The sequence below is a fragment of the Talaromyces amestolkiae genome, assembly GCF_001896365.1.
Source record: "Talaromyces amestolkiae strain CIB chromosome Unknown scaffold4.1, whole genome shotgun sequence".
NCBI classification, from domain to species: domain Eukaryota; kingdom Fungi; phylum Ascomycota; class Eurotiomycetes; order Eurotiales; family Trichocomaceae; genus Talaromyces; species Talaromyces amestolkiae.
Genome location: NW_024468040.1, coordinates 1,480,847 through 1,496,909, shown reverse-complemented (window position 1 = coordinate 1,496,909; position 16,063 = coordinate 1,480,847). Strand labels below are relative to the sequence as shown.

Genomic DNA, 16,063 nt, shown 5'->3' with positions numbered 1-16,063 from the left:
TAGAAGAGGAAGGTGAATTTGCCGCAGAGAACTTACGGATATAAAAAAAATTGAGTGTAGCGGGCTGCTTACCGCCCACTGCTCGCCTGAACAGATGAGCAGATATTTACTAACAACTTGGCGGAAATGAGATCAAATCTAGTCAAGTACCCAAATGGGCTCTCAATTCTCCTCATTCAAAGTATCAGCCCCCCCCCTCCTCACGCTAAAGGCCTCTCGTTTGTCTATGTTTCAAAATACCAAGCCTTGATGAGATTACGGTGATCTCCTCGTATATGTCAGTAATTGTACCGTGTGTCATGTGCGTATTGTAATACGGTATTTGGTAACACTATGTAATAAATACCAAGCTTGTAAATTACCTCTATCAACGAAACGGAAATGGTCTTTATTATCGCTTGCCACCAGCGCTGATAGCTCCCTATCTCAATCTGGCCCGCGACCCAGCCACCCCCGTCATACCCTGGCGGATTAAGTCTGACAAGGTTTATGGCCCACAAGCCTTAGTGAGCTTTGCTAAGGCAAGCTGTGGTTAGCTTGCCTTAGCCATTTGCGATACATGTAATAGGGCTTGCATTGGTCCATCAATTCTCTCGGCGCTTCCATTAGATGGTGGATCACAATATCTTGCATCTCCATTTGTGAATGACAATTATGAGGCAGCCAGAGGATGATCTTGACTTTGTTCAAGATCCCTCAAACACAAAATTGCACATTTGTTCCTTTTACCATATGGCTGTTTAACAATTATGTTCTTTGCTTGGATCTTTGTTGCTTTCTCTCATTTTGTTTACGCTGATGTTGAGCCATTCCTTGCCTCGGAAGCCTATGACCAAGGGATTTATGGTCGTTGGCCGCAGCAATCCTATCGCTCATCCCCTGTCGTCGGCCCTGTCCTTAATTATCTTCAGCATGACGAGCGATGCAGCGATGGCAAATACACCTTGATCACACCCCGTGGAGCTAGCATTGCATCACCGGGCCCAATGATTCTGGATCAAAACGGTAGCTTAGTCTGGACGAAATACTACGGACCGACGTACGATCTCAAAGTTCAGGAATATAGAGGAGAGAAATATCTCACCTTCTGGGTAGGTGACGATGCTGTTGTGGGACACGGAAGCGGTAGTTATTATATGGTAATAAAGCTTTTCTCATTGCTACTTTGAAAAGGTTTTCTAACTATCACAGCTGAACTGCTTTTATGAGGAGAAATTTCATATCTCAGGTGCGAACGGTCGATCTGCTGATCTACATGAATTTCGTGTAACCCGCGACAATACTGCTCTCATCACTATCTACGATATCTTTCCCGCAAACCTATCACAAGTAAATGGGTCCGAGGAGGGATATATCTGGGATAGTGGGTTTCAAGAGATTGATATTCAGACAGGAGAGGCGCTGTTCGAGTGGTGGGCATCTGATCATTTTGAATTCCATGATGCATACCGTTTGCTTGAGGAGGAAGAAGAAGGCCTAGATGAAGGTCGAGCATGGGACTTCTTCCACATAAACAGTATCGATAAAGACCTTAAAGGCAACTTTATGGTATCCTCACGATACATGAGCTGCATTTCATACATTGATGGCCAAAATGGACAAGTCATCTGGAGGCTCGGTGGGAAAAATAACAGTTTCGAAGATTTTTCTGATGGAGCTGCGACAAATATTAGCTGGCAACACCATGCACAGTTTCTTGATGGCAATACTTCTTCCATTACCCTTTTTGACAACGCATCACGAGGTCCTTCCGCTCCAGAGCACGTTTCCCGGGGATTATATGTCGACTTAGATATCAACAACATGACAGCTCGCATTCGACACGTATATCGGAGCCCGCGCAGGGTTAGCAGTCGGTCACAAGGTTCCCTTCAGATTCTTGAGAATGGCAACGTGCTTATGGGCTACGGTATTCACCCGACATGGACTGAATACAGTCTTGATGGTGAAGTTCTGTGCGATGTGGAATATGGTCCTCAATCTGGGTATGGAAGTAAAGACATAATTTCATATAGAACATCTAGACACTCCTGGATTGGGCGGCCCCAGACAAATCCTAACATTTCCATTATTGAGAATAAGGTATATGTTAGCTGGAACGGAGCTACTGAGGTGGCTACTTGGGTTTTAGACTGGGTACCTGCCATAGATGCAGCGGAAGATGAGTACCGTGCCATTGTTACAGCGCCAAAAGCCGGTTTCGAGACTGTTCTGGACGTCCCCAAGTTCTATTTTCAGGGCTTCGTTCGTGTTCATGGTCTTGATAATTCAGGTTATATTCTAGGTTCAACTAGAGTGTATAAGCTGAGAGATGGAGTCTCGCTTATGGAGAGGTCCTTTAGTAGATGGGTTGTTATTCCATTTGTGTCAGCTTTGTTTTGTATTTCGCTAGTGGTATTAGGCAGTATGGTGTTGTCACCACAAGCAATCAAAAAAAGGAAAAAGGATTGCGTAGATAGGTGAACACTAATAGCCCTTGTTTTTATTTCTTTCTATTTCCCTCTCTTCCGAAGAAGCGAGAACAGCAAGTTTGATCATCTCCGTAATGAGGTATTCTCAAGATGTTCGCCTCGTTTGTGCATGAAACAAAGGCAGTCAGATAGGCGTTGCTCTATCAACTCGCTCTCGAGATGTTGCTCCGACACTGTGAATATCGTTGCTTTTTTTGGTCTCCGCAAAGTTTTGGTGGCGTTTTGTGTGCGCAGAGGCGGGATATAGGCAAATTGTTAAAACCACTTTTCTTGTCAAGTTGCTATGAAGAAAGGGGCCAGTTGCGATAGTCTATATTTCAACCTTGCTATGCCGTTTTGAATACGAACAAATTCCATGATCAAATTCGGGGCCGGTCTGGCGCCATACCGAACGAATCGTGTCGATTTTGGACCCGCACAAGCTGAACACAGAGATCAGATATTATACACGTATTGAGCGATAAGGAACTGTCACACGATCAATTTCTCCAAATAGCAAGACTATGGCGATCGTGAAGGATCACGGAAGCTCCTCGCGAGGCGGCACACTTTACAAATGGGTATTTCACGGTGTTATCAACTTGGCAGCGTCTTTGGTAAATACCTGGGTACATACCTAGGTAATGTATCAGTGGAAAATTTGATACATGATACATAATACCAAAATACCTACGAACTAAAAGCTTTTGCGATGCAACGTCTTTGAAAGATGTAATGGCTATTAACAGCTTGGTAATTAGCCAATAAATGTTGCTGTTTTGAGAACGAAAGACGAGAGGAAAGGATGTTTTTGTCTTCTTATAAGAATGACTGTTCATTTCACTGGGTCTACAGCGAAGCATCAAATCGAAACATATTTGAAGTCTTGCTATCATTTGCAGTGTTGAAGTTAGGCAATCCTGTTTTACATGAGCACAGAAGTTGAGGGTGATCTCTCATACTACTCCTTGCTATGAAAGAGGTATTCGATGTTGCCATTATTGGCATGGGCCCATGTGGCCTGGCTGCTGCTGCAAGCTTCAAGGATTCTGGTCTTCGCCTTGCCATAATTGATGCTGGAAAGCCCTCACACGAAAGAGACCGACACAATGCATCGGATGCCACTGCTGGACATGGTGGTGCTGGTCTGTTCTCTGACGGAAAATTCTCCTTCTTCCCGTCCGCAACTCAGCTTTGGACATTGCCTCATATGAATGATCTGAAGAGAGCCTATACTTGGACAAGTGGCACTCTCAACACAGCAGGGCTGGATACACCCCCTTTTCCCGAGCATCCAGATCAGTATTCGGGCAACTTGTGCAGCAAGTCTGGGTTTGAAGACCACTGGGTATTGAAAAATTATCCTTCAGATTACTTATCTTTACCAGCAAGACTACGACTTATCGAAGATCTGGTCTCTGAAATACAAGGCCAAATTTTCAACAATTGCCAAGTTGATAATATGCGCTACAACAAGTCTTCTGATAGCTTCATAATCGATACGAGGCATTCAAACAAAACCAAAGACGGTCCAGATTACTCTGATACTATTCATGCTCGGCGTCTCTTGGTTGCAACGGGTCGTTTCGGGCCTCTTGGTGAAGGATTGGCGAACCTAACTGACCATTATAACTTTAGGCGGTTGGAGGTTGGTTTCCGGGTAGAGCAATCCAGCGACCGTGCCTTTTTCAAAAACATGAAACAACTGGACCCGAAATATCGATTCCGTGAAAGTGATGACAGCGTGGAATGGCGAACCTTTTGCGCCTGTCGTCAAGGCGAAACAGTCCTTACCGAGACGAACGGCTTGTGGACGGTCTCAGGGCGCTCCGATTGTGAACCAACCCAGCGTTCCAATTCAGGCTTCAACACCCTCATCCTTGACGAAAAAACGGCTTCAAAAGTAGTCGAATATGTCATCAAGGCTATGGCTCAGCGCAATTCCTATTTCGAGGTACCCATGAAGCTGCTTCTTGATGGTGACACTGAAACGGTTACCAAGTTCGATAGAATCTATGGGCCCAAATTACGTGGTGTCATGACAGCAGGAATAGAACGCCTTGGAGTCAAATTCCCTGACCTTGGATCTGACCCTCACGCCAAATTGATCGGGCCAACTTTAGAGGGGGTAGGATGGTATCCCACAGTGGACGGGGATCTGCGATTATCAGACGTTCCAGCTTATGTAGCCGGGGATGCTTGTGGGCTGTTCAGAGGCATTGTGGCAGCTATGATCAGCGGACATTACGCTGCGTCTAGAATGGTGAAAGAGCTGCAAGCAATTTGATACCGCTGGTACACCCCACGAGAAACTGTAACTTAGCTCCAGACAGATTTTAATAACAGTGGTTGGAGGAACGCATATGATACTCGTATCGGTAAAACATTTACACCCCACAATACGGTCTCGATACCGTAACCATACCGATAATCTGTGATGTATGTCTTTAGCCCTAAAGTGCCTTGTGCACGGTTGCAAGAATAATACAGGACGTAGTTAAAGCATTATTAGGTTTTGTATAGGCATAAAATCAATATCATATGATGTGACAAGTCCTTCAGCTGATGATAAGTCCCATCAGGAGCTACGTTCGCCACCGTTGACGTTACATGTAAAATGGTAATGACCATTTTGCGTTCAGAGACTTAAAACCAAGCCCCTTTTTTGTTGAGAATTACATGAGCGGTGTGTTTTAGCTAGTGAAAAATCCCCCAAAAGATGTCGGATCAACTGCTTGTTTTGGTGTTGGAAGTGGCGAGATATGATAAAACAGAACTAAAGTGAAGCATAGGGAACGAATGACATGTATTCAATAGATATCACTTATGCATTAGCCTTCTTAATAGACTCATACTTATCACAATGGCGATAGCCGAGTCTAGGACAATATGGGCAATGTAAGAGCTGGAGTGATCTGCATGTGGTGAAGACAAACACAGTCATTTGCAAGAAGTCGATGGTGAGCCTAGGTTCGCCGACCAACAGTTTCTGATATTTGGAATAATATCTTCATTTCGATTGATAGGCATCTCCCCTTCTGCTGTATTGAAGGAATCTCAATTATTCTGTGTGGAAACAAAGATCACCTGGGTGGGCAATGATGCAGGTCTATAAGTATTTGCTCGTCATTTCGCACTTGGCCACGGTGAACTCTCTCTCAATCTCTCCGGAGATAGCCAATCGAGGGCCTCAGCCATTCCAACCGGTAACAAGAAGTTTGAAGTCATGCAAATAAAATTATCTGTGGTATAGAGAAAACTGATGAGAAATTGATTGTCTATCAGGAGTTCAATCAAGTGTGCCAAGATCTTTCCATCGAATGCCCATCAGACACAGATACCTGTTACAATGCTATATACATAACATGGATGTATAAAAACTGCCCAAAATCATGCGGATTTTGCATGATTTGATCATGGTTGCTGTCTCACATCAAGGGAACTATAGGTAGGCTGAGGGTTCTGACTTGTTCTTGATTTTTCATTAAACGGCCCTGATTGAATGATACAGTTTCCGGAGGAGAGTGTCTCGCCACAGTTAAATGTTTAATTCAATTGTTTCCTTTCTCTAAAATTGATTTATTTTGCTTTACAGACCTGCGGTGCATGCCTGAAGATTCATGTGCTCTAAAATGACCATGAGAGAATTCCAGAAGATTATATATAGCGTGATATTATAAAAATTATAAGAAAATAAGGGTTTTATGTGAGTAATCTTTGGCTGACTGTATCTATCAATAAATACTTTAGTTCAGTTACATACTCAAATATGACAAGGTACTTGGTGCTTCAACTTTTCCTCGCAAAATAGAATGTAATATGGTGGCGTATATTGGGTTCGGTTTTGTTTTATCTCTTGTGTCTGTAAAAAGCTCACTCTTGCTCTTCATCAGTGATAGAATCAGTAGACGCAGTCCCATTTCTCACGAATTGTGCAGCGCCAAACCCTAGTATACTTATTCCAGCGACAATACACCATGGAAAGAGTGCAGACCCCAGCTTCAAGCCCCCCTGATATAAATAGCCTGCAAGGAAAGGGCCCAAGGTACGAAACACCGCCGATACTGTCTGGCCAATCCCATGTACCTTCCCTAACAAAGTAGGGTGGGGGGCGCTGTTGTTCAAGACCATTATCGTAGCCGGTATAACAAACACACGGCCCATGACGTGGATAAGTAGGACACAGACTATAGCGACCCAGACGGCGGCATCTATCGGGAGTGTTTGAATGACTGGAAAGGCAAAGTATGCAATAGGAAATAGAATACTAAAGACGCGATAGGTTTTTACCGTGCCCATAATGTCGTGTATGCGTGGGTAGATAGAAATCTGGACGATCATGCCGATAGCTCCTAGAGTGCTTGTGGCCACGCCAACACCCAGAATGGGCATACCAAGGCCAATGCCATTATGACCTGTGCGAGGGGTTTGAGTACGAGGACTGGAAGGAAATAATGGCCAAAGAGCGGTAAAGGCCCTGCAAGAGAAGAGAATTTGTGTGAGTACCAGTGTTTTTATTAATCAAAACATGAAGAGTCCGAATACTTACCCCATATGGAGATCAAAAAAAGCCTGCGAGCAAAGGGTCGTGAGGAAGCTGAAAGTCCAAAGCCTCTTTGTAGACACTGAACTTGATCGTAGTTCAACAGATTCCATTTGCTCTGAGTTAGTATCATCATATAGAAGCCTAAGCTCGGCTGCATCTCCGTCATCTTCTAGACTTTCCTCCCTGTCCGGCTTGTATTTCTGGATTTTCAATAGACGGAGTTGTCCCAAAAGGCCTAATATGCAAGTCCTCAGTTTTTTTCTCGGGTGTGCCTTAGATTGTAGGTTCTTTGCAGTCTATGGGAGAGTTAGTCATTATCACAGAAAGAATTTTGTTGACTGAGGCGTAATTAGAGATGATTAGAGATGGATATAGGAGCTAAATCAACACACCTCTTTGGTATACAATAATACGACAACTCCAAGTACAAACATTAGAACGGCACTAACGAGTGAAGGTAGAGCATATGGGAATCGCTGCCATGAATACGACTTTTGAACATTCATGTCAACCTCTGGGGAACCGGAAAGAGAACCAGCAATGACTTGTCGGGTTGAAAAGTTATTTTATGAATCAGCTTCGGGTTCTTGATCTCTACTTACGGGGCCCAAGGATTGAAGCAACATTAAATGACAGTGACAGCAATGAAAATGCCCGTGATTGAAACCTACACATGTATCATATATTTAGCTCTACGGAAAGGTGATTCTCTCGGGATATGACAGAAGGCTAACCTTTTTTCCACGATAAATTCAGATAGCATCGTGCGACTAATCATTTAGCATCGTTAGTTTTATGGAGCTTAAAGACTTTATTTGCAAATGGTACTAACACTACTCCCACTGTACCATTAAGCAAACCAGCAATGACCCTGAACAGTATCATCTGATAAAACGACCGAGAGAAGGCTGATCCCACACATGATATGGCAGTTCCAAAGAGCCCCATCACCAAAACTGGCTTCCTTCCGCACCACTCTTTATCTGCACATATCCCCCATAGGACCGAAGTACAGATTTGAGCCGCAGTGAAGGCGCCGATTGCAAGTCCCGTTTGCCAGGAAATTGTTGTTTCAGGAACAGAAGAATCGAAAGACTTAAGCTGGTAATAGCATATTGTCTGGAAAATGGCTACTTGTGTAAAATCAAATAATCGACAGAGAAATAGCAGGAAAAGCTGGTCTTTTCGAGGAAGTTCGGACCATGACGGATTCTGCATCAAGCCTTGTTGGTTCTGAGACTGTTTTTGTTCCATGGCATTTATCAGACGCAACAGAGATTAAGAATCTGCTTAAAGTCTTGAGGCGAGATAATGACCTTCTGAGTATGGACAAAGTGACCGCGAGTCGTGGAAACGATTTTCAATCAATTAGTCCAGATTTAGACCTCAATGCTACTCCAATCATAGCAGCCACTCTCTAGAAAGCCCCCTACGTAGGAATGGCTCACAACAGACATAGAATATAAGACAATGAGAGCGAATGATTGTCAGCATAGCTGAGAGTCCTGATAATCTGGGGGTCTATGATCTGAAATGGAGTGTGTCATAGATACAGCCTCTTTTTCCGCCCCATTTTTGAATAAGTAGCCCCTAGTAAAATATTTAGATACACACTCGTAATCTTCATGCGTGTATGCCAAATACCGTAGCTAGCGGTAATCATTCATGCAACTCTATTGAATTTTAGTTAGTACTTAAGCTAATTATTAAAGTTGAAAGTATGCTTATTTTGCTGAGCACCTAAGAAGATAGTACGTAGCGATTTCTAGTTCTAGTCCTAACGCTATACCAAAGTAGTCTCAGCCATCGTACGATCAACATGGCCAATATATGCACGCCAAAGATTTACGATGCTGCTCACGTCCTCGGCATCTATGAAAATTACAATCATACCCTCTATACGATGTGATTGTTATTCAACTTGACCTTGCCACCTCGTATTCAACAGATTAACACCGTGCACTGGCTATGCTCATCTTAGCTAGAAGAGGTACGTGAGGATATTGCTCACTTCAGCTACACACACCGCCATCAGCATGAGCCTGACGTTTGACGTAGGTGTGATTAGTTACCGGAAAAGGCAAACACTCTAGAAAAAAAACTGGGATATTCAGCAAAACGAGGTGGTAATGAATTATCGTCTTCGTGCTATGCCTCCCTCACTACTCAGTCCTCGCATACATACATGCATCACTCATATCTGCGTAACGATTACAAAAGTCTCACTACTTTGACAACAGGGGCTTCAAAACCCTCGGCTCAAAGTCGAGTCCTTTAAATGCATAAATTTGGAAAGGGTAACTAGACCGCGTCCAGTTTACGCAGATATACGAGATTTTCGTATATGTAACCTGAACGTAATCAAAAGTCTGCTCTATAACGAACCAAATGCTCCAACAATCTCGCAAAATCAATTCGTACATCAATTAGATGCACGTGGCGTAAATTCTCGGGCTATCAATGACTCGTAAATCTGGACGATCAGCGGTTGCTACCAATTAAGATGTATCACAAGTGGGCTCATAGACCTCCTCTTTCTAATCATGTTATAATCGGTCAAGAAACTATTCGGTACACGGCGTAAATGTATCGTAACAAAGCCCTGTACAGTAACCGTAATACAGTAATACTGTGTGTTACGTATTACAGGTTGTATGTTTGCCCCTCGGTACAACTGTAATCCGTATTGTTTGTCAATAACAGATACCAATATCACAAATTCGTATTCAACAGAGCTCCATCTATCTCATGATCTTCAAAGGGGCGAAGGACAACGTTCTCAGCTCCAAGCATAGATATAGATAAAGAGAATTGCGCAATAATGGGCTGACATTGCATCAGATTGAAGCCGTATTTACGCAGGTTCGGGTATAGAAGGCAGTATGGCCAAGAATAGGGGGCAAAAAGAGGTAATATGTGGTATTTCAATCGAGTTTCTCTTTGTTATACGTATTATAGATAATAAGTCAGTCTGTGATGATGATCTTGACGACACAAAAGTCTTCCATTGGGTGGAGGTGGCTTCAGGCCAGTGCTTAGGTATCCTTCAGGTGTCTCGTTCGAGAGATATAACCTGGGCCTTTATAGATGGCATAGACCGGGAAACCTCTTACACACGAATCAGTTCAGTGAACTATTTTCTCTATCTCCTCTTCCCTTGCGAAGAGTTGATACACGAGCATTATCTTCAAAATGTCTTCCTGCCATGCAGATACCCTAGCTCCTCAGCCGTGGACTGACGTCTTCACCGGAGACGGGTGTATAGACCGGCGTTATTGCCATCGTACAGTGCCCATGAAAGTGTTGGCACTGGGCGTTGGCCGCACCGGAACAGCCTGTATGTTTCAAGAAATCCCCGTCACAAGGAAGTCTACTTATCGTAAGATCTTTCATCCTCATAGCTCTCCGAGCAGCGCTTCACCGACTGGGATATGTTAAAACATACCACATGATGTCCGCCAGCATCGAGAATCCACCAGACTGTCTGATGTGGATGGATGCGCTGACGGCTAAATATGACGGCACTGGGACACCATTCGGTCGTGAGCAATGGGACCAGTTGTTGGGGGACTGTCAGGCTGTTTGCGACTGGCCGGCATGCGCTTTTGCAAAGGAGCTCGTCGAAGCGTATCCGGATGCTAAAGTAATTCTCACAACCAGGGATCTCGACTCGTGGCATGCGTGAGTAATGTTCAACCTCTGATTATAATATCAAATCTGGTTTTAATCAACCTTTTTCCTCGTTGTAGTTCAACGATGAAAACAGTATATTGGAGAGCAACAGACCCTGAGCACAGATTCGTTTCAAACATCAGCTGGGCCGCGAGCATGTATTACCCAATGCTCAAAAAATTCTTCGATACGTTCTTTCGAGGTGATTTTCCTCACCAAGGGAAAAAGATCTATCTCGACCATATCAATGAAGTCAAACAACTCGTACCATCGAAGAATCTTTTAATGTTCAACGTTAGTGATGGGTGGGAACCACTCTGTAAATTTCTGGGACAAAGTGTCCCCGATGAGCCTTTTCCGCGCTCGAATGATATTTCGAGCTTTATTGCAAGGAGTCGCCGACGCAATAGGAGGCAGATGTTGAATGCTGCCTTGCAGTTTATGGTCACCATTTCACAGATGTTATTCACTGGCCTAGTGGTATACTTTATTTTCAAGTATTCTGGTTTGGATTCGCTACGCGCTCGGTTGAATGAGGGCGCCTATTCAGTTGGACGTATACATGGTTCAACCTAAAGCCCAGCATGGAAAACGAGATATATTTCGTTTACCCTTATGTCTATGGAGACGGGAACTTTCAATGACGATTGCCTTGTATTGACCGCTGTCAAGACAAAATTGATCCGGTCTGTTCTAGCTTACCAAGGAATTAGAAGTTTCAGTCGAATGCATACATGATTTCTGTGTAGTTGACTATGAACTACGTTTCAAAATCAAATGTTAATCCTAACCTCAAAAGAAGGCTTTTTCAGTGATCGCCTATCATGTACTTAAAATTTGGAGCAAAAAGGACGAAGCTAAGGCCCCTGAATCATAATTGAAACTGGATCGGGTTTTTTCGCTAAAGGCTACCTCCAAAAACCGCCTAATAATAGCCTAGAGCTAGGCGCACTGAGCGCCAAGACCAGCCCTAAACCCCATTTCCGTTACAGGCGGTTTCGAGCGAGTAGACGGGCTTGGACAATTCCACAGCAGTGTCAGTCCGTTTGTCGTGGTCTATAGACATTCGCTAGTACCTGAATATAGTCACAAATGATGAATAAGCAAGCTTGCTACACGTAATTAACTAATGAATACCCAGTTGCTCAGTGCTGGCCATCATAAGTCGAGATGTCCAACTCATCCTGTGACGTAGCAGCAGTCTCGGAATACCGAAAGAGGGAATAAAATGTTAGAGCTCATTCTATCGCTTAATCAGCGCCTACCACGTAACTGACTGGTGTTCTAGAGCTCATTAATCGACAACTATTTCCTGCGTAATGCGGAGAGTAAACTACGTAGCGATTCTTGGTCTCCCAACAATGCTTCTTCGGAGAGGTCAACAAACACGTAAATGGCGGTGATCAACGCAGGTCCATCCCAATCGGTGTTGGGTTTGGCGCGAACAAATACGCGAGGCTCGACGAGGTCATGTGGTCAGAATTATTTGCTTCTATTGAGCGTAATTTTGTATGGACTACTACGTAGTGACGGGTTAGTGGTCGATGGTGAGTGAAGCTAATACGATAGTTGCTTAGCAGAAAAATAAAACAGAAGGACAAAAAGTGATTGGCCAGGAACTGGCCCCAAGGGGTATTATTTGATTGGATAGTTATCGCGATTGCCTGTCTTATCATCATTTATCATCTGATTCAATTCATCGCACTGTTTCTAGTTATGAAGCATTAGCTACTGCTCCGTAGTTACCAAGGGTCATACAGTGCAAGGTTCGCCCGGTACCGATAGTTGGGCTGTGCCTTATCCAGGTACACCGTCAATCACCCCTAATGATTAGCCCCGTGGATAGCCCTTATTGGTCGATGACTGAACACTGTGGCGGACACTGGCGGTCGGACAATAATGGGGCTGAGGCCGAGGCGTCTTGCGAGGCTGGACCCATCCCAGAACAGCAAGGCTCGTTTCTGTGTACACTTCGTCATTCTGCTTTGTGAATCGTCAGAAACCGAAAGCAAAATGATCATCGGGATGCCTTGCAAGCAGGCATCAGTATGATTGTGACTCTGCTGCCTGGCGCCATCGTGACCCTTGATACAAGGCTGCCATTGACTCTGGCCGTGCAAAGGCTGTGAAGAACGACGGTGTAACTAGCTTGGCATAATGTATGACTTATCGAGCAATCCTATTGGATCAATAGCTAGGTACCTAGCTATATTTGTACACGGGAGATATGTACATGTACGTAACCTGTCTGGATCATGGAGTGCTTGACACTAGGGCGTTCAAGTCTGGAGAAGCATTCCTGCCTGGGACCAGACCAGACCGTAAATGGAATCAATCTCAACTTACTTTCTACGTAGTGTAGTATGATCGTACATAAATAAACCCTTGAATTCCTCTCTTGTTTTCTATCTATCATCAATCAATTCAGCTTCTACCTCATACACATCTACTTTTTTTACCCTTTGTCCGTGTTCGTTTCAACAGAACACCGCCCCCAAGCTCCTCGGTCATCGACTCTCAGGGCCATTCTTCTTCCCGGCTTTGATATAAACCCTCTATCGTCTCGATCTTCTTTTGCCTGGCTGTGCCACTTGAGATATCATACCTACTACAAACTTGATTCTATCTACCGTTATCGTTACCACCATCACCATGCCTCACAAACTCAGCGACTATTCCGACTCGAATTCCACCAGCACAGTCAGCAGCAGCGACAGGATACCTGGCGTCGAAGCATCAGGTAGGTTACTCCCTTTGATCATCAATCTGCCGTCGATCTCAAAGTCTCGAATCTGCCTCATTATCTATCCACTATCCACTATCCACTACCCACTACTTGTAGAGCCATATACTAATCCCTGTCGCCAAATCTAGATCCTTCGCGCAGATCCGGTCCCAAACTGGTCGTCGTACATAATGGCGGCGGACCTAGTTACGACGACAAGAGACCTGCCTCCTGGGACAAGAGTCGATGGAAATAAACATGTTCGAATGTGAAGCTGCGTGGATTATCTGACTGGTACGTCAGATAGTCAAGCGGAGACGAATAGTTCGAAAGGCCGGCTCTCGTTTATTTTGTTACTTGTTTGTTGAGAGAGAGACAGAAAGATCAAGCGCCGACCGAAACGGGATCTGACTGGCTCCGCTTCCGCTTCCCGCGCGTCTTGCAGAAAAGGAGGAAAAAGTGAGGCGAACATTCATTCATCAACCCTTGCGCCAATTTTGAGGAGCTCCAAATGCTCCATACTTGTTACATGCTAGTACCGCTATGTACTATTCCTCTTTCTGCATCGCGGCAGAAAGTGAGGCTTACTAGCCTGGGGGTTCCGCATGTCTCCGACTCTCCCTTCTTTCACCCCCTGAATTTTCCGATACCTTTGCTCTCCCCTCTCTCTTTCTCTCTCTCTTTGGAGTCTTTGGCTTCTGGCATCGCATCATCTTGACCGGCCCGACAAATTATCCATTCTCATGATCCAAATTCCATTTCCGGATCATCCATTCCAGCCAGTCAGACCGACCGCGCCATTCGTCGAGCTCTCTCTTTTGTCCTACTCGCCCACGCTGCCCTTGCATTAGCCGCCTTTCCATCGCTATTCTGTTTCGTTGCACGCACGCACCCTGTACTACTACGTGTACAATCTTGTATGAGTGGATGACTTGACTTTCTGTTTGTCTTGTTTGTTTTTGTTGCTTGTTTTTAGATTTGTCATTTATCATCTTTTTGGGGTCAATGTGTCGTTGTTCGGGACTGCCAGCTCAGTCCAGCGGCGACATACACACATATGTGTATGTATGTACCTTGTACAGTACATGTGCAGTACATACTACATATATTATGCTGCATGTTTAATTCCGCTGTTTTTCTTTGTCTGCATTGGACACGACATGTTAGTTTGTTGTCTCTGTCTACTATTGATGGTGATTGCTTCAAGTCTCACCGCTCGATGCCAACCACTGGCAGACACAACTACTCCGCATTGTCTCTCCACTGCTTGTTTTTGGCGTTTTCTCATGTTCAGATTAGCGTGCATTTGTTTCTCATTTTCCTGCTTTTGGCATCGCATACATGACTTCGTTGAAGGCGTCGCACTTGCTGTCACTTCTGTCAAGCACAGTCAAGCCATCAACAGGTCATATGTCATGCCATGTACCATTACTAATGCATTCATGACGGCGTTTTTTTTGCCATGTTTGGTTTGGGCAGAGGTCAAGGTCAGATCAAGATTGTACCACAACTATTTATTTATTATTTCGGGTTATTTTTGTTATTAAGTTGGGGTGTACTATACATCACATACTTGTTTACCGTCTTATATCAGATTGGAATACAGATTGAAGCGCAAGCTTGTTCACATACCATCAGACGTTATCGATAGTACTTTAATAGCCTCCATACTTAATAGTAGTAGCTCGAGAGGTAAATCGCATCACCAACCACTCATGTCTCGACAACTCTGCCGCTGACTTTCTACGACTAGGATCGACGGTGAGCACTCCATTGAGACCTGTGCCAGTTAACTCGTTTGAAGCGGGCAGGACTTCAGGACGCAGTGGCGTCCTACATGGGCGGTATATCGAGAAACGGTTCAATAATTTCTGAATTTGAGATGTATAAAATCTGTTCTTCTAATAAGGTCTTGAATACGGAAATGGCCTAATATGATAGTCGAATAGGGTCTTGTTAGAGCCTATTTTTCATTTACTAGGCGCGGTAGCGACAAATCGAAATCCGAGATAGGGCTTGAAGCCCTAACCGGTAGTTACCGGGTCTGGGAATAGCCTCAAGCAACACCCTCTCACAGTGGTGTATAAATCTCTGGCATAGTGACGAAAGCCTGCCTTCTACCTTTTTTCATCCTTATCTCATGTTTGGATCACTTATAGCCGAGCGCCCTAGGTAGCTAGCAATTCTTATCACCTATGCTTCTGTACTCAGGGAAGCATAACAGCTGGTCTGGGACCCCCTGTTAAACATCTTTTTACTCTTACTTCCCTGACTGTTTTGACAATCTACAGTACTAAAACATCATTGGTGCTTATTTGAGAGACCGATGTCCACAATAGGGAAGTTATACGATCCGAAAGAGAATGACACGGAGTTAGTCGGAAAGTCCAACGGAATTTTCTTTATATCAGCTAGTGGGTGTGTTTTTCGTCGAATAAGATATATGGCTAAGTCAATGAGGCGATGTACCTAATTATGCATTTGACTCACTAATATTTTTGCATTTGGAAGACTGGCTAATGATTTGGGACCGTAAAATAGAGTGACATAGATCCCGGATTTCTTATTTGAAATCCGTGATTCGGGATTTAGTCTATTCACGAATTCTGTATATTTCTCCTGCTTCATACCAGTAATCGACATTGTAAATTTTAAATGTCGCGATCCTTG

At 44.1% G+C, this 16,063-nt stretch overlaps 2 protein-coding genes across 2 annotated transcripts; both read left to right on the top strand.

Annotated features, from left to right (window-relative positions):
• Nucleotides 1-749: 749 nt before the first annotated feature.
• On the top strand, nucleotides 750-4,737 carry BHQ10_003077 (uncharacterized protein; the record flags this gene model as incomplete). Its single annotated transcript, XM_040875293.1, has 3 exons — nucleotides 750-1,139; nucleotides 1,192-2,244; nucleotides 3,433-4,737. The coding sequence occupies 3 exons, from the start codon at nucleotides 750-752 to the stop codon at nucleotides 4,735-4,737; spliced, it is 2,748 nt and encodes a 915-aa protein (XP_040731581.1).
• Nucleotides 4,738-10,188: 5,451 nt separating this feature from the next.
• BHQ10_003076 (uncharacterized protein) lies at nucleotides 10,189-10,681 on the top strand (the record flags this gene model as incomplete). Its single annotated transcript, XM_040875292.1, has 2 exons — nucleotides 10,189-10,333; nucleotides 10,398-10,681. 2 exons carry the CDS (start codon nucleotides 10,189-10,191, stop codon nucleotides 10,679-10,681), a joined length of 429 nt encoding a protein of 142 aa, XP_040731580.1.
• Between the last annotated feature and the right edge of the window lie 5,382 nt (nucleotides 10,682-16,063).